Below are 27219 nucleotides of genomic sequence, written 5' to 3'. Positions count from 1 at the left end.
CATATGACCAAAATATTTGTTAAAAAAATTGGCTAGCTAGCCTAGCGTTACTTTAAAAAGTATTTTTACTTGGGTGATTGAAGCGCCAAATTTCAGAAGCGGAAGTCATAGTTGGGTAAACTTCGGTGAATGAGAGACTACATTAAATATATTTTGTGTTCCCATTTGCTCAAATAACAAAACTCCACAACAATAGTGTTTTCACAACCTTCAAAAAGAGGGGAAAAAAGAGATTGATAGCTCCAGTCAGAAGAGAGATAAGACGTCACTTTTACCGCCACTCCCACAGCCGTTGGCCAACTAGTTTCTTGTTATTTGACGCAAAGGTAGGCCAATAGCCTAATACAAAGTAGGCTAGTGTCATACATACGTTAAAAAAATGAAAATGTAAAAAACTTTGCAGAATTTACGATGTTGAATCACTGGCTGTGAGTCCACAAAATAATACGTTCAGAAGTCACTTTCGCGCCAGGATGTAACCATAGCAACAATATTCGGCATAAGCCCTTATCTGACGGTAAACATAACTACTGTCATTCTTTATCACCTTTCTGCACTTTTACTGTAGTTGTAGTTAAAGGATATCATGAAAACTTTTGTATTTTAGAAGCCTAACGTATATTAGTTTGCAGTTAAAAAAAAATCATATTTATAGAAATTCTCTTAAAAAGACGACCACACTGTTCGCACACTGAAGCGAAAGCTTCATAAAGCTGATAATTTGTCTATATTGGGGTGTCTAATTGCTACATTAGATCTTGTCAGCACATTTGAACTGGAATAGAGTAGCCTAGCCTATGGTTTACAGAGGAAGAGAAAGAGAGAGCGCGCGCGCGCGAGTGAGTGTTGCGTTTAATGTCGAGTGATGCCCTCCCCTCGCCACATCTCCTCCACTGAGATGGTGACGCTCCTTCAAAACTCCAGTCTCACGGAGGCGAGCGCAGATTGCTTGAGTCATCTGAAGGTTCATAACTTTACCAAATCTTTCATAGCTTAAATGCAAATTAGCTGGATGCATGCACTTGTCAGTAGGCGATCCTGTTATATATAATCTTAAAGAGAAGAACAATAAAAGATTCTTATGTTTTTTACACAGGAGACTTTAACGCTCGTCTACAGGCTCTTTATATGCGCGCACCGCTGGTGCCAGACGCGCGTTTCCAGCCTGCGCTGATGATGCGATGCCCCGCAACCACAGTGGCGATGAGGGCGGTACTGGTCTCTGGATGAAGACCTCGCAGCCCTATGGCATGAAAGATGTTGAAGCCGGTCGTGGGACGATGAACAACGCGACCAGGACAGTCGACAGTTTGCTGTCGACGCCGGGCACAACAGGTGCAGTAGGCTCGGAGAACCAGAGGAGAAAGCAGGGCGCCCGGCTGAGCCTGCTGGGGAAACCGCTCATCTACAGCGCGCAAAGCGGCCGGAGAAACGCGCGCTACAGGAAGCTCCAGAACTACCTCTACAATGTCCTGGAGCGACCGCGAGCCTGGGCATTCATTTACCATGCCTTTGTGTAAGTCAAAAAATCTCACTCTTTTTGTTGATAACATCATGAATGTTCACAACTGAAGTTCATCTGTTAAGGTGTTTTATATAGCCTACTGCATATGACATGTATACATTTTTATTTTAAATGTCTCATTTTCTTTCAAAGAGTGAATCCTAATTGTGTTTGAAATGCTTAGCATTTGTATGTCTGAAAGTTTTATGAAAGAAATGTTGGGATGCAGAGAACTGTAATCTGCCGTATAGTTCATATTCCAGTCTCTTTTCAAACAGTTTAACATAAACTAATGACTTGTTCTATTTGAGTAATTCAGGGTTTTTAAAATGTCTCTACTACAGTGTGGCCTTTGATTGATTAGGTTGTTTGTCACTTAAACGCACCAGTGAGGTTTGCGTTATGGTGTGTATTTGCTATTAATGTTACTGGGAAATTTATGATTATGGCTTTTCTGAGATTTTCTGTAAGCTCCCTGAAAAAGATGCTCTCTATATGACCCCAATTTAAAGGGAAATGCAGGCACTGTAACATACTTTTTTTGCTCAGATTGTTGCGTCTGTTGGCATGTTGTTAGGAGCGTTTGTAAGGAGGAAGCTGAGCTGTCAGATGGTGAGACTGGTGCGCTCCGCTGTGCTTCAAGACAGGATGTTGTTGTTTTATTTGTGCTGAGAGGACAGCTGAGGTCATAGAGGTTAAGTTGTTACATCTGCAACAACGCATTGTCCCACATTAGTCAGAAACATCACAGAATCAGCACACTTGGACTGGGCTGCATGCTTCATAAAAAAAATCAAGAGAGGAATGAAGTAGCTTTTACATGAGTTGCTACTTAGATGTTATCAGTAATTCGTTTCTTAACAAGTTTTAGGACATATTTCTTAAGCATTTGTTTTGTAGCCAACGATTCGCATAATTATACTTTATGGATATTGCTTATAGCTCTTGAGGGTTTAAATCAAACTCAGATTGTGTGCGTGTGCATAAAAAAGAAATGCTGTAAACACTGTTGAATGCGGTGAGAGGTTTTGTCATGAGAACAAAGTTAATGAAGAAAATCCTTTGAGACTATTGGTTATAAAAGACTGTGTGAAAGAAGACATGTGGGACTGTTTGAAGTCAATGAACAATCAATCACATCACAATCTTGCCTTATCACCATCACCACTGTGCCCTTAAGCAAACCATATGTTGCTTCTGCTGTTTCCGTCATGTACTCAAATCCTTTGTAATGAATAATCTGCTAAATGTCATATTATTAAGTAATAGTCATTTTGCCTCTTGTGCCAGTATGCTTGAGGGTCAGATGTACAGTAGAAGCATATGTCCCATATCAACACATGCTTGATTATTTTCATTATTAATTATGAAGTCATAATTTAGAGCTTGAACTTGATCTCAGGTCATTATACGTCAAGCTTGCTGTTCCGTAATAGTTAAAATGATATGCTGCAGTTTCTAAGGCGGAATTCTCAAAAATACCATCTTAAATGCTATTCTATTCTAAATTCTATACTAAAATGGATTTGTGCTTGGTAATTTGTTACTGTAAGAAACATTTTTTTTTTTTTAAATGATATGACATTTAATGAAAATAACGAGCTGTAAACAGATAATATGAAAATAAATAAATTCTAAAAATTCTAACAAATAAAATGATAGAGGTTATTTGCTCATATGATGCTTTCACCGTTATTTCCAATAGAGCCTATATTTAGACAAATAAGTGTTCGGAGTTAAAATGTGTGCTATTCATTTTTGAGAACATTTTTAATGATTCATATGATTTCCAGTTTGTTTCAATTGCTTTTATGAATTGATGAGTCTGAAATTCTGAAATGATAAAATCTTGCCTTGTTGTTTGTGTGTTGGATTATCAAATGCTAGAATTCTGACTTTTGCGGCAAGGCACCCATACCAACATACAGTATAGTCTAGCATTTATAGTACCATACTGTATGCCACACGTGAGACTATTATGCACTAGACTTTTATGAAGACGACTTTCTATTTAATAGGTTCTTTAAATGGGAAGGATTTTTAATAGCCATATCAATAACTTTACAGTTGTCTGCTCACCCAGCAAATGTTTTTACAGCGCATCAAAGCAAGCTCTTTTATCTCTTTGTGATGAGCAGTTTACAGAACTGCAGCTGAGCTCATTTCACCAAGGTTAAAGCTCTGCTCCACCTCAAAACCACACCTCAGCATCAGCATCAACAAAACTCTCTCTGATAATCATTTTTGACACTCATTTTTGATAATATAACGAGAGAATTTTTCTCTTTTCATTAAACAAAACTACCTGTATCCTTTCAATATTAATACATGCGGTTTCACCAACACAAAGAACACATTATGCTGCCATCATGAACACTTGCATCATTAAAGCCACATTCAGTTTCCTTTATCCCCTCAGAAATCACATACTTTCTTTAAGAATGAAAAAGGAAATTGCACAGTAGGTGAACACTGCCATAATCATCTGTGTCGGTACTCGGTACGTCATGCTATAGTTAGATTCAAGCCTATACGACTAAGAATTCATCTGGTTTGAGGTAGAAGTTCATTGAGTTCCTTATTCACATTTCCTAACTGTGTTCCATTTCATGGTATAGAAAACTGGGTATTCTACTTACAGTAGATGGTTCAGATTGACTTAATGCTGAGTTATTGAGGGTGATTTGTTCCACACACTGGGGCAGTGGCTTTTATATCGTAACAAAATATTTAAAAATTCCCACCTGTAATGATCTCCTGGACTCAACTGTGACAAAAAGAGCAACAAAGGGCCTCTTGTTCTTTGTGCACTCAGAAAGGTGCTCTAGTTTGCCACTGACCCGGTTAGACAGTCAGAATGTGATCTATACAAGAGCCAGCCAACTAACATTAGAGATTCTTCTACTTCGGCTTAAGATGTCAGGTTGGATTTAATCTTATTTCCTTACACCGGAATTCAGACGGGAAATTAGGAGATGTCAGTTTTTGGTTTCATTTGTCTTTTCAAGCAATGTAGTATAAATTTACTTAACCAATATTGACATTAAGGAACAATTTTCTAGCACCGTTTGATTGTGTAATCAGGTCTGCTTAGAGTACTACTAGAGTTATGCAACACTTAGGGGTTTGGGATTGACCAAGCTTTTCACAGGTTATCACTTCGGTTTTCTGTGTTTGTAACAGTCCTGATAAGATTTTTTTTTTTTTTTTTTCTGGATTAAGGGACATGTTTTGTTTTGAGAGAGAGAGGCAAAAAGTTCTTCTTGAGCTGTTATTGTGTTTATATTTAAGATTAATGCACCTGTTTGATGGAGAAGACCATTGACCCACTGGCCACAGACATGGACCAGTCACTTTCATTCCCATCATTGTCGTAATCGAAATGCAAGCTGCTGTTGCTCACGTTGGAAGGTATGTGGAAACAGAGTTGGCTCTCGCTAAATGGAAAAAAAAAGATTTTTAGACCGGTTACAGATGCAAAAAAAAGTGCAAAGAGAAGGCAATAAACAGGGTGTCATGTCTGTGTTCCAGTGGGAGTATGAATGGTAGGGGGAAAGGCCTTTGAAAAGGACACTGTTTGATCACGTCAGGGGCTCCTGACACAAGACAGACCTCGAGGAAGAGCTGCAGCCCTCAGACAGGGCACTGCTTGAGCATGTCGAGTTGCCAGCCGTGTCAAGAGAAAACTAGCAGCGTGGAACATGGATCTAAGAATTTGGACATTTCTGTCCTTCTGTGTATCATCACTGCAGATTAACTAATCTATCATTAAAACGTTCTGTCTTTGAAAGAAAGAACTCAAGAAATATTTCTTATTATCAAACGGTTGCTTAATATTTGAGCATTTGATGAATATAAAGATCAAATGAACAGAATTTATTTGAAATAGAAATCTTACGTAACATTATAAATGTCTTGACTGTCGCTTTTGTTAAATTTAATGCACACTTGTTGAATAAAAGTATTAATTTCAGGTCTAGATTAATTAAAACAGAACGTACAGACACCAAACCTTTGTACAGTATGTGCCAGCAGAATTTTACAGAATTGAAATGTGTGTTTTTTTTCTACATATGATCCATCACTTAGGCTATGTGTTTGATCATTCATTAAATATTTTGCCTAATCTGACCCTGTTAAAATGAACTTTTCCTGAAAATCAGCGCAGAAAGTGCGAAAAAAGGCTGCGGATTCTGTTCGGACCTGGCTATACGAGCTACCGCTGCTCAAAACTTTCATTAAAATTAATGTTGGCATTAAGTTTAATAACAGGGAGGCCATTAGCCAATAACAGTTTCTCAAAGCAACAGTACTGCTTTGTCGTTGTAATGGTTTTTCATGATATGGATGACGAATCAATAGAAAGCCTCATTCGCTATTGTTAACACAAGGACTTCTGCAAGGGATTCCGTTCTGCTGATTGAATCATTTTAACCGGGTGGTGTGTAGTAAAACATCAGAAAGTGGTCTTATATTAGTTGCCCTTGCTGACAAGGGGCTGACTGATGGAGGCAGCCGTCTTCTCTTAATAGCAAACGCTTGCAACATAAGTAGTCTGTGTGGCTTGGCATAACCCAGAGGGGCTCCTCTGCCCAGCAGTGCCCAAGCAAACTGGGCTAAAGAGTAATTGCCTTGCCGGGAAATACATTGGGGGTCTTCCATCGCTCACTATTCCTTGTCTTTGATATTGCCTGACTGCATGAAGTGGTTCCCCTGATAATGCAGCATTTTGGTATGAAGACATGTGCACTGGGATCTGGGTTGACAGCTCTCTGTCTGATTGGATTGATTGCAACAATTTATGAATTATAACAATTAGGCCAAGTCAGCATATATTCCTTAAGGTTTTCTGAATCATTTCTCCTGTTTGCTTCCCACTCACATTAGCAAGTAATTTCTATATGCGTCGGAATTGGCACACATTCAGGGTAGAGTATGTGCTGAACTTCTCAACTTGATGAAGAACATTTTTAGGAATGCACTTGTGTAGTGTGACTACATTCTTAGACATATTACATCCATCATGCTGTCATTGACCTTTGACCCATGTGGTCTTTGATCTTTGATCTATGACATACTAACAATAACCGTGGCAATGTCTACTACTACAATTTAAAAATTAGGAACAACTTTCTTGCTTCCTATAGCATTTACAATTGAAAAGAGCCTACCTAAATTTTCTCCCATTTATATATATTTATTTTAAATCTGCCAATTAGCTCAACTGATATTGTTTGGCTTCTGTTTTTTGATTAATACATATTTGGACATACTACTCATTTGACATACTGCTTTTTCTATATACTACAATTTTAAAAGTTTTGGATAGTAATAATAATATTTCACAATATTACTGATTTAACTGTATTTTTGACCAAATAAAAGAAGTCTTGGTGAGCATAAGAGACTTCTTTCAAAAGCAAAAAAACAAAAACAAATCTTGGCGACCACAAACTATTTTTTTAACCTGCTGATAAAGTACAATACTAATATTTAGCAAATAGGATTGTGCTCACAGCAAATTAGCTCACTGGAGTTTGTAACTCTGTTGAATCAAAGGTCAAAATCTCTGTTGCTGCAGCAAGCTTGGAAGAATAAAAAGCCATCTCAGCATCATGCACAAAGCCTCTTTAATTGGACTTGAAAGATTCTGCTTTTGTTGTGGCAATTTTGCATGTACCCCCTTTGAAATTATGCAATAGTGGTGTATTTGCACTTGTGTTAGTGGCTAATGAAATGCATAACTATGCTAATTTTCCCATATGTCATCAGGCACATGAGAGATTACTCATTAGAGCTATGTCTTTTTCGTGTGTGTGTGTTGTGCTGTTGGATAATATGAGGCAGTCGAAGTTGGATTAGATTGTGTATTCCCGAAGGATCAGATATGTTGAAATAATATATATCTCCACAATCTTGTAAATTAAAGTCAAAAGTCCAGAAATACATTTATAAAATAAATAGATTTAGATTTTAGGGCAGTGGACTGTAAAAAGTTGATCAGTTGACTTAACTTTATTTTTTTTTATTTTTTTTCAATTATACTTGAAGTTTATTTACTTAATTTTAAGGCAATTGGATTCCTTACTTTTTTTAAGTTAAGACAACTGATCACTTTTTACAGTGTGGTGTGTTAAACCAAATAGTTCATTAGAGAAAAACTAATACGTTATGCCGGGGACACACTTAGCGACTGTAAGGCTGATTATGAATGTAATTTGATACTTACGATTGATCATGCCAAAATGTGCTGAGTCAGAGACAGTTGCTTTCAAGTTGTTCACAGTTTGTTCACAGTTGGTGTTTAAAATCTGCTGCAGTCATTGAAAAATAGTCTGTATGTGTGTTCAGTTCAGTCTTAGAATGTTTCAGCTAGTCGATAAGTGTGTCCACGGCATTTTTTACCCTAAATGTCACAGAGATGTTTGCAGTCACTCTCAGGCTTGTTCTTTAGAAGTTCCTTCACCTTACTTGGTCTAGATTAGTGACAGAGGAGTAACCGTGTGACATGATCCCTCTGGACCTTGACTTCCTACTTCAATTTGGCAGGAGATTGTGGTAAACTCCTCCTGTTTACACAAAATATTTCCCTTTAATTGTTTCCCTATAGAGACCAGAGACTTCATTACTGTGTGAAATGAAAAGCATGTTTTGAGACTGAAAGCCAACATAGAGCTCAGCCAGAGCTGTTATGTTCGGCAAAGCTGCATTTGACAGCCACAGTCAAGTCACCTTTATTTATATAGCGCCTTTTACAATACAGATTGTTTCAAAGCAGCTTTACAGAGGTAACAGGAAAATAATGCTTATTAACAAAAGACAAAACACAAGATCGGTGAGGCAGGAACACAGTCCATACAATAGGGCAGGAGAACAGGCTGCTCATGGATGAGACAACTCCAGGCTCTATGACAACGGTGGAAACTTGACAGCGGCTCAAGGAACCAGAGGCTTGGCATAAGTGAGATGTAACCAGCTCTAGACTGCTGCAAGGACAGGAGAGTCAGCGACCAGGGTGGAGCAGGAAGCGGTTAACACAAAACACACACACGACAAGACAACAAGAGATAAAATCAAAATAGAACTGAAAACTAAGACAAGAGAAAACCAAATAAAGAAACTAAATAAAAACTGGAGCTAAAAAAAAAAAAAAATCATAAATAACTGGAACCTGGGCAGAAAAGTGTGTAATTTATATTGGTTCATGGCACTGATTAGGGCTGTGACAGTAAATCGATGCATCGCGATTCGTGGATCGATTCTGAGATTTTCGGTATGCATCGCGTTTCTCTCTCCAATCGGTCCTGAGCTTAGTTTTTAACAGCAGATGGTGCTGTAGGCTAGTCTTTAACCACACGCTCAAATGTTCACGAAGAAGAGCGCTTGGCCTTTCGGCTGTGTGTGAGATGAGTCCACGTAAGTGGTTAAATGTACTTGCTCCTCGGAATGCTTTTATGATGAAAAATTTAGGTAAACGCATCCCACTGTGAACACCCTTGTAATTTGCTTCAAACTTTATGAAAGATTATTTTATGGAAGATTCAAGCAGTGTGTGTAAGGAATTGGAAGCAAGCAGAGTACGACTGTTTCTAAAGCACTCAGCTTTACTGAGCTGCTAACATCTGCTGTTAAAAGCTAAGTTCAGAATCTCTCAGAGAGAGAGCGATGCATACTGAAAATCTCAAAATTGATCCAGAATCGTTTGAAGAATCGCGATACATCGATTTATTGTACTGATGTTATTTCTTCTACTCGTCAGTGGTGTTTCTAATGCCGAGTCTGTCTAACAGTTTCTCCTCCTAATCTCCTCCATATCGCTTTAAAATACAGCATTCTGTGTAGAATTCAAATGGGTCTGAGTCCGATACGTTTTGTGGTCTGCGCCGAGTTGCGCGTATGTTCCGCTCTGTACTATCGTGTCTCTGGAACGGAGCATACTGTGTGCGCGTGCTGCGGTAGTTCGCGTGACACTAATGCGAAACCAGACTTCATTCGCCCCAATGGAAAGCATATTTACACTGTCTGAATTGTTTCCTATCCCCTGTAGTGCATTATGTGCCATTCACCATGTACAAAAAATGTTTTAATTGTGTGAACAAGTGACCGATTTCAGCCACAGCTTCAGCATCTATAAATAGTGTAGGGGAAGGGATGCTTCAGGTTCTAGAGAGCATTTGATTGGACAGAAAATCTGATGAGAAGCTGAAGTGCAGAGTGATGTCATCAAAATCGTTGATCCGTATTGGTGGAAGTGAGAGACTAAGTTTTGAATGCTTTTATCTTCTAAATGTGAATTTTGTCATTGTTGTGGAGCATACTAACTTATAGATAACCTTAAGGCTAACATATTCATATTAAAAGCCAAAAGAATTTAATTTTCATTTCATGGGGACTTTAAATGTTCACCCAGATTGCAGGTTTAGGATTTTGGATTACATCAGTTGGAGCACTCATAAGGCATGCCCACAGTTCACTCACTGTTTGTTCTCTTACCTTTTGAACCATATTGCACTCAAAAAAATAATTTCCCTGTATGCAATATTAGACATGGAACACATTGTGTGTTTCAAAGGCAATCTAATATCAAATCAGACTGTCTGACTGCTAGGCAACTTCCAGGAGTCTGTGTGCAGAGCTCTATAGTCAGAACAAGTTACTGAGCATAACATACATATTCTGATTTGTTTTCTGAGCTATATATGTGAAATAATTGGTGCTTATTACTTTTGGAAGAACAGAAATTCAATTAGGCTCACATTTTCCATTATTTCCTTCAGTGATGCCTGTACAACTTTGACATTTACTATTTGAATTCGTTTTCCATTTTTTTTTCCTATGGCAGTGTATTATTGTTGTATTTCCTTTTTCAGATTAACTAATACTAAATTGGCATGCAAACAAACTGAACTGTGACTGATCATTTTACATGTCAATTAGACTGTCCTTTTCCATCAAAGTGGGCCACAATAAGCTGCAATGTTGACCAGCTTTTTAGCTGATTGTTAAATAACAAGTCTCTCATGTTCAATATTTTCTACTTGAATATACAGTGGTCAACATTTGAAGTGGATCAAAAAAGGTCATCAAAGTTGTCCTAAGACAAGAACGGGTATTGTTCAAAATTCATGTATAACTTTGATGAAAGGTTTTGATCCACTTAAAATGTTGACTACTGTATTTTAAAATGTAATAAAGTTTTCAGCAGTGTCACATGATCCTTCAGAAATCATTCTAATATGCTGATTTGATGCTCAAGATACATATTTTTTTATCAATGTTGAAAACAGTTGTGCTGCTTAATATTTTTGTGGAAACCATGATACTTTTTTTTCAGGATTCTTTGATCAGTTGAATAGAAATGACAAAAGTAACATCATTTGTAACATTACACTAACCCAAAACTGTTGAACAGTAGTGTACGTTATATATAGAGAGGATCAGATTTGCACAATTTGTACATAATAGTCTAAAATAGCATTTTTGGGAGTTCAAGTTTAATTTCTGTTCCCTGTGAGTAGAGTGTCCATGCTAGAACTCCCACACTAACATTCTAACAGCTCTCTTACTGCGGATCTCAGTTCTGAAGAACACCAGGCATTCCTCAAGCTGATAATCTCATACGCCACAGGCCAAACAAAACTAACTCGTATTTGTCTTCTGAAAACGTGGAAGATTGGAACGACCAAATTCCTTATTTGATAAGATTCGACCTCTTCCAGCAAGACTGTGAATCTCCTTCAAAGCCTTTTTTCAAAAAACATTTGTGCAAAATTCACTTAGCCGTTGTGCATGTACTGTAGATCCCCAAAGAGGAAAAGATGTGTGTATGTGTTCTGTCAGTGCCATTGCACCTCTGTCTTAACAGCCCAAGTCTTCTTGATTTCAGGTAAACCTATTGATTTAATTGAGTTACATTATTATGTTTGAATTAAAATTAAAAATTAAATGAATTTAATATTTGTATGCAGTATATTGATAGCCCTAGTATATAGAAAACACTTTGATAAACAAAAAGAAACATTCTTTGTTCTGAAAGAAGCATTACATTGACATCAAAGCATAGTATACAGTATACAATACTAGAAGATCTGAGAGGTTCTTCATTTTTTACCTGATATAAAATTCAGTCAAGAGATGAGCATTGTGTGTTCAAAAGAAAGCCTAATGTTAGCTGATTAATGAAGTTTGAGTGTCTGCTTTCTAACGAAGAGCTTCATCCCAGGCTAGTGGCCTGGCAGCGTTGACAAAACCTGACAGCTGTTTTTTGTCGTGACAACAGTGTCCTGCTCGTGTGTGAGATTGTTTGTTGGCCCCATGGGGCAAAAAGCTGTTAAATGTCAGATGAGTACAGTATCCTACATATCAAGCATATCAAGCTGTACATATATACACCAGAGAGCCATTTTCATCTCCTAGATGCCAGTTACAGTCTGATCAAATTAATGCTCTTTCAGTGATGCTTTCAGTCTTGACTCTAGTCACTCTTAGTTCTTTTGCACTTTCCAAGCCACATTGTTTTGGAGACAAACAAAATATCATCTTGGAGATTTGGATTTGTTGAAATAATTTATGTTTGTTTGCCTCTGGTGTGGATTGTAAAAAAAAAAAAAAAAAGAATTATTGTTTTTGGCAGTTTCATGGGAACTGGAAAAAACAGAGCATCGTAATATGCTTATTGGAATATTTCTTTAATTATTTTTTATGAGATATTTATATATGTAACTATTATTTACTCATAATGCCTGCAGTTTGAGGTACTTCATATCTGCTTTCTGTATATTGCTGGACCTGGGTGCTCTCATTGGACCAGAGGAACTTCACATTCCTCCTGCTGTTTGTGTTGGGACAGCGTTAGGTTCTGCGAGGAGCTCGCCATGCACTCAAATCCTTATTTGTGGTTCCCAGTCTGATTGACAGACCACCCAGTCCACCAGAGAAAGCCTTCAGTTAAGGACACAGTCATGACCCCAGGCCTGGTTCCAGTTCCCGGTGCAAGGCAATGAGTTTCCATGAGGAAATTGCAATTTAAACTTAGGAAAATAGTAAAAACCTTTGCTGACTAGTTGAAATGAATGCAAATAACAAAGCTGTTTATAAAAATGTTTTATAAACAACGTTTGAGTTACAATTATTAACAATAAATTTTAAATAATGAACTATTTGTATGCATAACATTGACAGCCCTAATATAGAACATAGATAGAACAGTCTAAATTGAAATCAAAATTCAATTCATACACATTCTTTTTTTGTTCCAAAAGATGAATTTTATCTCACATCAACATCAAAGATGGGCATAATGTAAATCTAATAAATCTACACTACAGTTCAAAAGTTTGAGGTTGGTACTTTTTAAATATTTCAAAATGTATTTTATTCTTGTGATGTCAAAGCTGAATTTTCAGCAGCCATTACTCTAGTCATCAGTGTCACATGATCCTTCAGAAATAATTATAATATGCTGATTTGGTGCTTACGAAAAAATTAATATTATTATTATTATCAATGTTGAAAACAGTTGTGCTGCTTAATATTTTACTTGTATATAATTATATATACTTATATATAATGCATCCTTGCTGTATAAATGTATTAATTTATTTTAAAAAAATGAAACTTTCTTGAATGATTTTATTCTCTTTTTAAATTGGATGGCATGCCAGCGGTATCATCAATTGTTATTTTACCCAGAAAAGGTCCATAATAAAGCACCAGGCAGCACAATGATACATATAGCTTTAGTTAGGATATTTGGGAAAAAAAAAGGTCAAGATAAATGAGAAGCTTTGGGAAAAATGATATACCACAGTTACAGATGTTTTCATCCAGACAGGATTCGATTTCTCTGCGGACGTCCGACGCAGGTAATTTACTCTGTAATTTTAGGTTGTATGAGAAAAAAACACTGAGGAGTTTCATTCAGACGGGATTAAAATCACAAAGAACATCTGTAGAACACAAATTTGCCTCACCAAAAAAAAAAAGGAAAATTAGTCACTCCTCCTGCCTCTTCCATCCTTGACTATATCTGACGTTCATCTTGTTCTCAGAAACAACACTGTTTACTTAGATATGTAGGAAAGACACACATTTAATGGGACAGAGGAAATGATAAATCCCTTAAAGCAGGTAACTCAGCAGGTAAATCATATAAAAGCCAAAGCCATGTGAGAGGATGTGTAACTATGACTGAGTTTGTGCCATCCTTCCTGACTGTACTCCTGCTGGCCAACAGGAAGTCAGGAGACACTGTCCAGCAATGGCATCTTTGTCATCTTTGTTACACGTCATGGCACACTGTGTCCCGAGGCACTCTGCGATTGAGTGGGATTTGTTTATTGCTTTTGTAACAGGTTGAACAGGTGCCCACTAGAGTTCAAAAAAGCACTTTCACATCAACCAAGTGAACTGAATTCTGACATCAAGTGGACTAGAGGCTGTACCAAAAGCTGTAGTGAGAGAGTACTTTTCATCATATTATTTTAGTTATTAGTTATTTTAGTTTAGTCATATATACTTTATACCCATCTTTTTCTTGCTTGATTGGACATGCATTTCTTTTTTTTCTTCTGTCAGTCAATTTTGAATACTCATCATATCCATGATTCACCCGAAAATAGGAATGTACATTATTGGTTGTTGTCCAATATCAGAGTTTTTACAATTATTATTGGATATTTAATTGTGCATGCTCATTTACCCAATGTTTACATTCAGATTACCTTTGCTGTCATCTGACGCTCACTTAAAGTTAATCAAAAACACTAATAATTTAAGAACACTTAAATGTAATCTTTAATGAATATCAAAATGAATATCCATTCTTCATACTGTACATCATAGTGTTGTATTGCCTAAATACACTTGGATTTTTTTGGTGAATTATTTTTAATTTAGACAAAATTGTATAGATTTTTATTATTCATTGGTTATTATGCAAAGCAAGTTTATTTAAATTTCATACCCAGCGGTAGACTAATCTTTTAGTTCAATGAAGTGCACATGATCTGAAGGATGAACTTTTGTTGATGTTATGCTTTTTCCAGCGATACAGATGTTGAAGTCACCTCTTTAAATAAGCACTTCTCTAGTAGTGTTTACTGTTACATGCTTTTATCCTCCATGAATCAACGTTTAATGCTGCTCTTGCGGGATTCTTTTTGTCGTAATATTGACAGTTCTTTCTAATTCAAAGTGTTTTACATAAAAGTGTGTTACCAAAAAAAAATTTTTTTATTAAAACATTACATAAACTGATACTGTGGGATTAGTATGATTAGCCATAAGAAAATAATTATCATATTTGTCTTTAAAAAAAGTGCTGAAGTTGTGGCCTGTAGTGAAATATAATTCACTATTGTAAAAAAAAAGAAAAGAAAAAAAGCACAAAATAGTGATATAGCACTCATGCTGCATTGATGTCTATAGTTAGAATGTTGTCATGATGTTTGAGTAAAACTGGGAAATATCTGTTAATATACATATGCGTTTTATATATTTTCCATATGATATCTATTAGAGAGAGTCACTGGTGTCATGACTCATAAACCAGCATGTGTAAACATAAATTACCAACTGTGCTTTGCTGAAAAATGAATTTGTTTCTGTGCCGTGTGTGCTTGCACGGGGGCCAGACCACCTTTGCGAGAAGCGCTGTTGTGTTAATTGGGATGGCAGATGGGAGGATTCACAGGGTGGCCCGTTTTATGTGTGAACCTCAGATTTGTAATCCTGGTATCTCTTTCCAATAGTAGCCTCTGAACCTTTACTAACATGAAAGAAGCATTACGTTATCAAAACTCTGCTAAAGCACATTAATACCTGTTGCATCAGTACACAGAACAGTGTTACTGTAGTCTTTCAAAACATTGACTAGGATCAAAGGCAAAGCTCCAGTGCTGTATTTGCTCTGGCGGAGAAGTTCTCCAGCCGAAGGATTCTTGCGCTGTTCACTGCACTTGTTATGACACATAACTTTACAAGATGTGAGTTTTATATAAATGATTATTTTTACAGCTCCTTAGGGCTCTTCAATAAGCTGTGAAGCTTGAAATTTAGGACTGATGATGGCGGGTATGTTTTGCTGGCCGTTCTATAAGTCTCTGTAGAATAAACAGCAGAATGGCTGTTTAGTTGCTGGCCACTTTCTGAAGCGGCATGATGGTTCGGTGTTATTAGGCACCTGCCACGTCCGGCTCATCCTCTCAGGTCTGTATGATTAGCCTCCTCCAATAGTGCAAACAAACTCTTCACTGTTTATGATATGTTACTGTAATATTTGTGGGCATATGCGTGCACGTCTGATGGGTCTTAAGTATTGCCACATCATCACAAAATGTTTATACCCTTATATTTATATTTCCTTGATTGATTGAGTTTCAATTTGCACCAGCACTGGGTGCTTCGGCTATAAGCACCTTATATACATGCTTTATGCTTATACACACGCATTCTCTCTCTGTAGTTATTCAGCCACATTGACATTGGCATTTGTAAACCAAATTGGCATCACTGGCTTCTGCCAGTAAGCCAGAGGCGGGGAGAGGAATATTAAACTGAAATTTTGATTATGAATAGTGAGCAATTTAAACTTTATGTATCAGTGTTTTCATAACTGACATGTTGTTTTTTTGCTTATTTGACAGTATGAGTGAAAGTTCAATCACATACTGTGTTTTGACCCAGTGACAGAGTAACGTCAGAGCCACTGTCCCATGGGGAGCCTTCGAGAGTAGCTCAAAAAGGCATAATGTATGTGGCGGGATCCCAACTAGGAAACAGTTCTGATTGAATGGATGTTAATGGGGGAGATGTCTCAGTATATGCCAAATAAACCGCTTTGATATGGATTAGGCTAGTTAGTTGCTTTGCCACTAACAAGGCATGGCAATATTAATTTTGTTGTGAGCTATACCAGTGTTCAAAAGTTTTTAAATTTTCAGTAAGATTTTAATACTTTTAATCAGCAAGGATACATTAAGTTGATCACAAGTGACAGTAAAGGCATTTAGAATTCTGAAAGAATGATATCACAGTTTCCATGAAAATATTTAGGAAGCTGTTTTGGCAACTGTTTTCATCATTAATAATAATCAGAAATGTTTCTTGAGCACCAAATTAGTATATTAGAATAATTTCTTAAGGATCAAGGTCAAGAAGGGAACTCCAAGCTTTCTCATTATGTTGGAGCTATGGGAATGCCCCCAGCATGACCGGTGTCTGAAGCATGTGTGCTACACGCCAATTCGGATTGGCCAAGGCAGTAGGATGAAGTCACTGGCGCACTGGCATGTACTATAAAGGGCGCCCAAACATACGTCATTAGCTTTTTTGTCTTCAGTAAGACCACTATTGTCTGTGTGCTCACCTGACGAAATGGATAAAGTGTTCAGGAAATGTGTGCCACCATGTAGGAGGTTTTAACTCCTGAGGATACACATGAATAGTGTGTGATCTGCCTTGGATGGAGCACGCTCAGTCAGCTCTTGAGGGATTTACAGTGAGGAAGCTCCGCTCCTGCTTGGCTGTGTTGGGTGGGGGGGTGGCAAGGCATATAAGGCCGTGGGCCAGGCTTGTGGGGCGCTGCTCACTATAGGTGTGACATGGCAGCTATTTGGCTACAGCCTGACTCGCTTGGTGGCACAACACAGTGAGCAGGCATGATTTCATAACATTCCCATAGTGTCAACGTAATGACAGAGTTCCCTTGACAGGGTTATGTTTATTGTTTGGGTGCCCTTTATAGGGCATGCCAGTGCGCCAGTAACGTTATCCTTCTGCCGTAGCCAGTTCAAATTGGCGTGTAGCACATGTGCTTCAGACACCAGTCACGGTGAGGGCGTTCCCATAGCATCAACGTAATGACGCAGCGTCTTGTTCCCTTCTCAAGGAACCGGAGTAACATGCATAACTCGAGATGTTTTACCAGTGACAGATTATTTGAGGCCTAAAAAAGAAACTCAGGTGATACATACATATATATATATACACACACACAGGTACACACACACATATATATAATGTGGGTGTGTATTACTTTTTTTTTGTTAGTTGCTTTATATTTGTCACGGGTTGTGGGGAGGATGACGGAGGATGAACACGAAGAAGAAGGATTAAAGGTACTCAGGTGACAGGAACACAAATAGCATCTACAGCATGCTTTAACGATACCAGACAAATCAATAGTATACTGAAAACGTTGGCTGAATCTGAAATCGCCCCATACCCTCAAATAGGACGTTATTTGAGAGGACGGCCATTTGTAGTGGTGTCCGAAACCATATTGGACGTTATTGAGTGCACTCTTTCAATCCCACATTGCACCGCAATAATGAGTGTACAACCGATGTTGCTCAACGGCTCAACGCTCAAAGGCTGTCCGAATTCACTCACTCGTTTTCTTTCACTCCTTCAAGTGAACAGTATTAGTGGATTAATGTAGGGAATACTGAATGAGGGTTTAGGGGGTGATTTCGGATTCAGCCGTAGTAACATGATGATAATGAGTGCAAGACAGCTGAACAGAATGACAATCACATTAGTTACTATGACAACAAAAGACTAACCGGAACAGAGCGAAGGGAAACAGGAACCAATGAATACAATCTAAGGGCGCTTTCACACTAGCACTTTTGGTGTGCACCAGGGTTCGAATGACGTCAGAGTTCGGTTCGTTTGGATGATGTGAACGCTAACTTCCGAACTCGTGTGCGCACCCGCGAACCGTACTCGAGTCCGATTAAAAAGGTGGTCTGGGGTACGGTTCATGTGAACTCGGGTACGGTTCGCTGCTGATATGAACGCAATCGAACCAAACCGCGGGAGTGAACCGCTATTGATGACGTATAATGTGTCTTCGGCGGACAGCCCGCTGTCTTATTTAGGGAATCAGAATCAGGGGCAGGGGCAGGGGGGAGCAATCGAACTCGGGTTCGGAACAGGCAATCGAACCAAGTGTGAAAGCGCCCTAAAAGTCCATGAAAGTAAAACTAAAATGACACAAGCAGACAAGTGTGACAATATTGAACACTATTCTTAGAGAATGGAAATAATATATTTTTTTTCTATGTGTATTTTCGTAGTTACCATGTAGCACCTCCCAGAGAAGATCATCTAGAGGATCATGGAAAGTTCAAAGCTTAAAGCACATCAGCAGTGTTCATTCATTTTTTAATGAAAAGCAATCTGAGATGTACCGCAAGGGAATATGTTAGAAGTTAGCAGTGAAGAGAAAATATAATATACCCTCGAAAGGGTCTTGTATCTTGTTTTAAGGCCTTGTAAATGATCCAGAGGGTTCAATTAGAGTGTTAGTAATACAGTATGTCACACATTCAGATTACTTTGATAAATGATCAGCCTCTTGAGAATCAAATTGCAGATTGTGGAAGGACGTGGTCATGTGATGAATTTATCCTGAAGTTAAACACCTCACACGGGTCCTAACTGGTAGGCCAGATGTTTTACCCTTTTCAATTTTAACCATTTGAGTGCTCGCCTACAAATTGAATCAGTAACTTAATGTTTGATTAAAGATCGCAGCTTCCAAATGTTTTTTTTTTTTCATTCAAACCTCTCATTCCCCTACCCCTCTCAGTATGTTCCTGCTATCTTTTTTCTTCTTCTTCATGTTTGTGGGTGTTTCAGGTCCATATGTGGTGTTTTCTAGCCAGCATATATTACTCTGCCATCTGGATTAGAGATACAAGCCTGTTAAACCTTCTTATGAACACACCCTCATTTAGACTCCATCAGCTAACAAGCTTTCACAATTAGTCATGTCATTATATAACTTGTGAACCCCTGAGCTGTTGAACTTATTTTTTTTATTTTTTGGGGGTTGCATAATGGCTTTTGAGAGTTTAAATATTTAATGATTTTTTTTTTTTTATTCTCACCTGGAACGTAATGTACTTCTTGAGGATTTTTTTATCCCGAATAGGTCTTGTCTGCTCTTTTCATAACTAGCAGAGAGCAATGCCCAAAAATAGCATTTTGTTTTGATATGCGACACTTGTGACATATTTTACAGTTTGTGGTCCTATTAAAGCATTTCCTGAAGCATTAAATTGTCACTCATTTGCTGACAATCTTGTTTTGAGATCAACACATCTGAAAGGCTTAAAACAGTTTGTGGGTGTTACTTCAAGCGAAACTCTTTGGTGAGATTATACCAGCCATTATCAAAGTGAAAACCAATTAGTCCATTACACTCTCTTGGCAATTCATAACTTTTTTTACGTTTTGGCCATTTCCAATGAATTTGTACAATCTCATTCATACATTTTGTATGATCTTCGTATTCCCAATTGATGGTTAGGTTTATGCATGGACCTTCATGCTTATTTTCATTTTAAAAAAAGTACAAATTCGTATAAAATCACCACTTTGTAAAATAGTTGTGTTTTCTCATGAGAATGGGTTGGTTAGTCGGTTGAAGACACAAGAGTTTAAAACAGATATTTAATTACAGCATTTAATATAGTTTCAGTCTCTCCACATGCTAGTTTTCATATTAGAGTGTAGATCACAGATTTGTCTTCTCTTTTTTGTGGTGTTTTCGTCTTCGTAAAATGTTTTATCATTCTCTTTTGTAGAACTTGAACAATGACAAATGTATGTTTGACAGCATTAAAGAAAATGAAGTCAGAAGGTTTTTTTTTCTCCGTCTTGAAGTAATTGCTGGATTTTGTGTGTGGTGGCCAGGCCATAAAACTGCAATGCTTTTATCCCCTTCTCTTTGGCAACCAGAGACAAACTGTGTCATGTTCTCATTCTCTCTTTCCATTATAAATCACATCTTTTATTTTCATAATTAAGAAAAGGGCACAAGTTAATAGTATAAAGTAAACAGAAAGCGCCACATTGCCTTTAGCGCAGCTGTCTTCTAATCCTGTCTGTAATTGAAATTCAATTGCAGAAAGAGATCTAAACCTCCCCTGTTGAAAGCAGCCCTTTGCACTTTGTCTTGTCAGTATTAACAGTGCCTTTCAAGCAGTCAGAAGAGTGAATCAGAGCCACAGGCCTGGTGTTAGCACCACCACCCTGCTTAAATGCTTAAATTCTGTGCTGTCTGAAGTACAAGCTTCATCTAGTTCAGTTTGATGTGCATCTCTGTGCAGAATATGTTGTCATGTTCTAGATGAACAAAAGACAGCCTAAGACACATTAGCATTTTTCATTTCTCAATACACAGAAAAAGTCTAGTTACATCTTGGTTCCCTGAGAAGGGGAATGAGACGCTGTGTCAATGATGACGCTGGAGGCGTTCCCATAGCTAAAAACCAAACTAAACCTTTTTTTTATATACATTTTTAAAAGTTAAAAGAGATCTTAAAAAAAAGTTCCCCGTTTTATTAGTTTTTTCAGTTCACATTTTTTTTTTGCTGAAACAAATAATTATCTTAACCCTAACCTTAACGTAAGTGTAACGTTTGTAGAATATCCTGATATATAGCTTTACTGTTTGTTTTTCTGAACTCCTGTATCCATGAAGTCTGAACTTTTCTTGACAGGGGTTTGCTCTTAAAATGTTTCATTTAGTTTTCATCTTTCATCATTTAGTGTTAGCAATAATAACATCTCTAATCCCCAGCTCTCTTTTGGTGTGGTTATGGTATCTTGATGTGTGATATGACATCCTAAATGAATATCCAGAGATAACTATAAATCAGCCAACTGTAAGTTGGCTAAACTCAGTCTACCATTCTTCAGATAATTTGTTTGTTTAAGCATCAGCCCGACACAACAGCAGTGACTTAACCATTAATGTGAGATTTGTGCTGGATCATCTGTTTGCTCAACCAGTGAAGGAAGGGGGAAGGTGTACGTGCCTCTGCTGCTTGTGATTTTCTGAATAACTCACTAAATCATCAAAAAAAACATTTTTTTGATAAAGGACACTCTTCTTTTGGACCTAATTTAACCACTTTCTGTGTTAAAAAGTGCTCTGCATTCAAGCATTTCAATTCAGTGGTGTACTGCAGTGTAATTTTTCAAGGATAAAGTGTTCACTGTGATGCCCTATGGCCACTCTCCTATACATGCCACATTCATGGCTTCATCCTTGTACGAACCACATGAACATCTTCACTGTCCTGGTTGTCTTGGAAACAGGATATTAAAGTCTGTAGATGAGTAATAAAGCAGTTCCCTATCGCCATGAATACATGCCAGAGCCCTCAACGCTTACTTGATGTACTGAAATGACTTTGATTGGAAACACATTTTTTCCATTTGTAGCACACTCAATTCAGGCTTTTCCTCTTCCACCCATTCAGTGCAGAGAAAACAACATCAGTTGACATTGACAACCTGGATCCTTCATCATACCTTCTGATAACATAACCAGACAGGCTTTAAGTCCTGTACAGTAGCCGAATCTGTTATGCCCAACCCAGTCTCACGTCATACCTGCTGACGACAGCACACATTGCTGGGTGTGTCCATGGAAACTGATCCCATCACATCTATCCAGAGGGCAGTAACGGGCGCAGAGGTGTCTGACTATTTCTGACTGAGATTCTAGAAAGTTCTAGTCATTTTGTCCCCTTTGTGTTCTCATTTGGAACGTAATGTTCGTCTTGAGGACTTTTTATCCCAAGGGTGTCTCCTCTGCTTTGCTCATAACTTAATTGTAGAGAGCAAAGCCCCAAAATAGCATTTTGTTTTGCGACAGTTGTGACGTTTTACAGTTTGTGATCAAATTAAATCATTTCCTGAAGCGTGCTTGATTTGTACTTATTTGCTAAGCTGACTATTTTGTTTTGAGGCATAGAACCAGGCCTTTTTGTGCAGCTTTTAAAAGAAAAGAAAAACAAAGTTGCCAGCCACTGCCAGCAATTTTTATCTTTTCTGTTGTATGAATATCTGAACATGCAAAATGTAAAAAACCCCCCCAAAAAACAGAGTCTCTGCTATAAAAAACACTGTTTTATTCTAGCTTTATGCATTCTTTTTTATCAGCACTTGAATGTGGGTAAGTTTCATAAACAAAGCAACATTTTGAACAAAAAGCTGAGAAAATTGTGTTTTTGTCAAAGACAAAAAATGCTATTAAAATGTTATTATCGCTAGTTTCTGCTTCTTTTTTTTGCTTGTGTTTTGATCCAGAGATTCATTTTCTTTTCGGAAATGTATAATAGTGCCCCCTTACTGAATAACATTAAAAACTATTTTCAGGATTGTCTGAAAATTGTCAATGGCAGAAAAAGAGTTCATATTCTCGACTGTCATGTGATTTATAGTTTGTCAGTGAGTCTGGTATGATCTCACTTTTTGTCATGTCATTTAACGTTGTAAACACTTGAGTCTGCCCTCTGGCAAACTTGGGTCTCCTCTTTGTGGGTTTGCAGAATCTTAATGCTTTTGTGAGTTTAAATGTTTAATCAGTTTTAATATTTATGCATTCTTGCCTAGACATGAAAATGTTCGTGTTAAAAAATGTTCAGTCCCCAGGGTGTCTCATTTGCTGATCGTGTGGTTGTTCTGGCATCTAGTGTAGTGTTGCCATTCATGTATGTCACATCTGTGCTTCTAGATCAATAACTGACACACTCTTGGGTTTGTCCCTCATTGCTCTTGCGCCCATTATCAACACATGGCAACAGCAAGATCTTTGCCAGCAATTTCCCACCCTGTCATAACTCGCATAACTTGGAGGAGAGTGTGGCAGTGGGTAAGCTGTGTCAGTCCTTTAAATGTAATACAAAATTTTTGTCACATGATCATACATTTAGAAAGAACCCATCAGATTGAAAGATATGTTTATGTGAAAAGGGATAATTTTGTGTCTCTTTGTCATATTTATTTAGTTTCATAATCAATTTATTTACAAGCCAAGTAAAGCAATTTTTATGTAAAAGAAAATGTAACTTAAAATGTAAATTATACATTTTGGTAAATTGCAAATGTGTAAAACCATGTTTTGTTGTTGTTATTTTTATACAGGTACTATTACCATTACGATGACAAATTGTTAAAAATTGCTTCACTACATTTAAATATTCTGAATATTTACTCTATTCATGGCTGGTGCATGACAATGTGTATTATGTGGAGCAAAATAATGGGATTTGGGAATAGTTTTATGCATTTTTTTTTTCTCATGTATGTTCATTTTGTGTTTGAATTGGAAATTAGACCCAATGGTTCAGCATAACCCTTGTTGCCATGATGACACACTTTACCCCTAAGTTGGGACATGTTTTGCATATTCTAGTCATCATAGCCTATTTCTAGTCTCTGTTATAGCTTTTCTTATTTCAGATAAAAGCTGACATCCTGAAATAGAATCATCTGCATTAGTTTCACTTACAATATATCTCATTTATCCTTGCCTAGAGGAAAACTTAAGTGGCACATCTTACCCCACATCCCCCCTACACCATAATTTCTTGTGTCAGAACCTGCTTGTAAAATTCACACCAAATAAATGTTTCAGAGGTCTAATCTGATTCAGGTCACAGCCTTTAGTTGCTCTTAAGATATTGTTTCACATAAACTATGAGCACATTATTCTATTTAAAATAATTACTAAATCAACAAGGGGCAAATTATTTTCCTTTCAGAACTGAGTATATGATCTTTTTTGTTTGTGTTGTATATGTTGGCAAACCAAGCTTGAAATTCAATATAGCAATTGGAAATAAACACTTTCACTCTACAATGATTTCTGTGTGGAAATATGCTGATCTGTTGTGTGTGGCTAATCTACTGTCTGTCAACAGAGAGTGAAAAAGTATGAGTGTGCCATTCAGTGTTTCCCTTATTGAGTGGTGTGAAATAATGCTAATAGCAAATTGTCGTAGTGCCATTGATGATTATTAGGGCACATTAAGTTAACCAAGGATGTTTGCTGTGCATAATTTATAGTGCATTAAAAATTTTGAGGTAAAAATATTCACTTCTGTGCATAAATCATGTGTTTTGTGTGGGATGGATGGATTCAGTAACCTGTGACCAGCCGTGTAGAAAGCAGCCGCACACTTTCAGCTGTGGCTTTCTGAAAAGCTTGCTGTTGTTTGGAGTGTTTGGAGCGGTCGTCCGCTCTCTGCTCTTATTTGAAGATCTGGCAAAATGTTTTATTTACTCTGATAGCTCTGCATCTGTGCGAATTTATGTAGTTGAAAGATAAGTGTGCTTGGTGTAAGGCTCAAAGCTGCCATAACATCAGTTTGCAAGCACTGCTTTGGTTTCATATGTAAGCAGTTTTTTTAGCGTTTTCTTTTTGACCTCATGTCACATCTCTGAAAATTTGGTCACAGTCATTGAATATAGTCTATTATTCATAACCACAATTGGCTCCTTTCAGTTAAGGTCTTTATTTTCACTTGATGGTTGTGATGGAACATATTATCTGATATTTTGTTACCATGTATTGCTCCTTGGGGCAGATCTCGATTTAATTATACCGGTAACTATATTTCTCTAGCATGAGTTAATTGTTGTACTTAATCACTGCAAAGCTTATAAAGTGCTGAGCTACAAGGAAATTGCAGTCTCTGAACAGAGACCCCACAGCAGTGCTGAGTAGTGACAAATTCATAGAGATGATTAATAACCTGATATGAAGCATGTATTCATTATTTCAGCAGCTTGTAAGCTTTACACTGCAAAAAGTCCTTTTTCTTAATCATTATCCTATGCAGTTTTGCTTCTCATATAAATGAATGAATGTGTGGATAGTTTTACTGGATAAGACAACTGTTTTACTGGAAGACAAAAATACCAATGAAGTAAATGATTTTTTGCAGTTTAAATAAAGACATAGACAAAATATTTCCTTGCATCCTTCCCTGCTGAGTATTGTAAACAAAAAGCCATTATAATGAAGACATTTGTTACAGTTCTTCTGTGATTTATAACTTCCATGCTAATATGCACATCTTTCTTTTGGGTTTAGGCTATTTTAAGATGAGACATCTGCTCAGACTGAGTGTTTAATGCAAAAATGCATGCTGAGATAAACTCTAAAATGCTTACATGCCAGCATAAAGCTCAGTAGACGTCTGCAGTGTTTGATGGAGATTGTGACACTTTGTATGTTTCAGATTACATTTTAGTAGCAGAGACTGTCTGAGAGCACAGATCATTTCTATACGGGAGTCGGGAGTCTAGTCGGGAGTTTCAAGGGAGACAGTGCCACCTCAAAAAATTGGAACATCACTTAACATCATTTCAGAACATAACTGCACTCCACTGGTGTGTGTGTGCGCATAACAAGCTTTATGTTAACTGTACGTGTAGCACTATTGGCCTTTATTTCCAGCGTACCATCCGGAGCACTTGCTGTTGCTGTTAACACGTCAGTCACACATGAAATGACAGCATTATTATTGTAATCATTGTCTGTGATTGTGGACCTTGACTGTGTGTGGGATCTAAGTACAGAAGAAAGAGTTTGTTTTGTTTTTTTCTGATTAAAGTCAATAGTTAATAGTAAAAGTCTTAGTATTTTATGCATTTTTACTGTATATATACTGTGCGCATATACCCATATATATATATATATATATATATATATATATATATATATATATATTAGGGGTGGAACGGTACATGTATTCGTATTGAACCGAAACGGTACAGGCGTCACGGTTCGGTGCTTAAATTTACACGGAGAATACACAGTATAAAAATAAATAAAACTAGTGTGCAAATTAATTAATGTAATGCGGAACTACTGTTAGATACGCGGGTTCTTTAGGGACACCTAATCATATATATATATATATATATATATAGAGAGAGAGAGAGAGAGAGAGAGAGAGAGAGAGAGAGAGAGAGAGAGAGAGAGAGAGAGAGAGAGAGAGAGAGAGAGAGAGAGAGAGAGAGAGAGAGAAAACAAATATATTAATCTGAAATGTAGCAAATTAATTTTCAATTCATTCAGGTACAATTACCACACATAACTCAAGGTATTTTTGTCTTGTTATTAATTTAATTAATAAACTAATTATATAAAACTATTGTCACTGCACTACAAATAAACTGGTTCTATGCCTTTACTTTATTAATAAAACTTATTTAAAAAATATAGCTGCAAGCAGCAATACGGGGCCAAGCCCTGCAAGGCACAGCAAGCAGACAAAATACAGCAATCTACTGTAAGCACAGCAGCGCAGCAAGCATTTAAGCAACAACAGCAGTGCGGAGCCAGAAGAACAAAAAGAGCAGAAATTGAATATACATGTAAATGTACACCAAGCACAGCAGTGCAGCGAGCATTTAAGCACCAACAGCAGTGCAGAGCCAGAAGGAATTGAAATGACAACTTTATACAAAATTTTAAAGTTGTCCCACACAGGACTCGAACCCACAACCATATTGGTTAAGGATTCATGACACTTGGTTTAGCACATTGCGCCACTCAGAGGATGTACAATCACAGACTGCAGAGGAGAGGCTTCAGTGTAAGAATGAGCACACAAAAGCAAGTTAACCAGATTAGCATGCTAAGCTAACTTAATGCTAATGTAGCTTATGATGTGGTACATCCAATCCTGGCAAAATAGATATCCTCAGATTCGACATGATGCAAGGAATCGATAGACACCAATTTTATGATTTTGTGACAAACTGTTCACAAGTTACAGCCTCTGAACCAATTATGGGTCGACCTCATTAAGTTTGCGACATCATAACTTTTTTTTTTCCAGTATAGCAAAAAAACTGCATACTGTACTTTTCAAAATGGCCACTACTGTAATGGGTGG

General features: G+C 37.3%; 1 protein-coding gene across 5 annotated transcripts in view; it reads left to right on the top strand.

The window, feature by feature from the left end:
• Positions 1-854: 854 nt before the first annotated feature.
• Positions 855-27219, top strand: part of kcnq5a (potassium voltage-gated channel, KQT-like subfamily, member 5a) — a 127120-nt gene continuing 100755 nt past the window's right edge. For 4 of the 5 annotated variants that reach the window (XM_084092233.1, XM_084092232.1, XM_084092234.1 and 1 more), the window contains exons 1-2: positions 870-964; positions 1097-1516. In XM_084092233.1, coding sequence (XP_083948359.1) covers positions 1182-1516 — 335 coding nt within the window. In that variant the 5' untranslated portion in view covers positions 870-964; positions 1097-1181. Of the gene's footprint in view, positions 965-1096; positions 1517-27219 lie in introns of all 5 variants that reach the window. The other variant, XM_084092231.1, reaches the window with a different exon arrangement.

The sequence above is a fragment of the Abramis brama genome (genome assembly GCF_963993115.1).
Source record: "Abramis brama genome assembly, chromosome: 19".
NCBI lineage: Eukaryota > Metazoa > Chordata > Actinopteri > Cypriniformes > Leuciscidae > Abramis > Abramis brama.
This window is presented reverse-complemented; position numbering and strand designations above follow the sequence as displayed.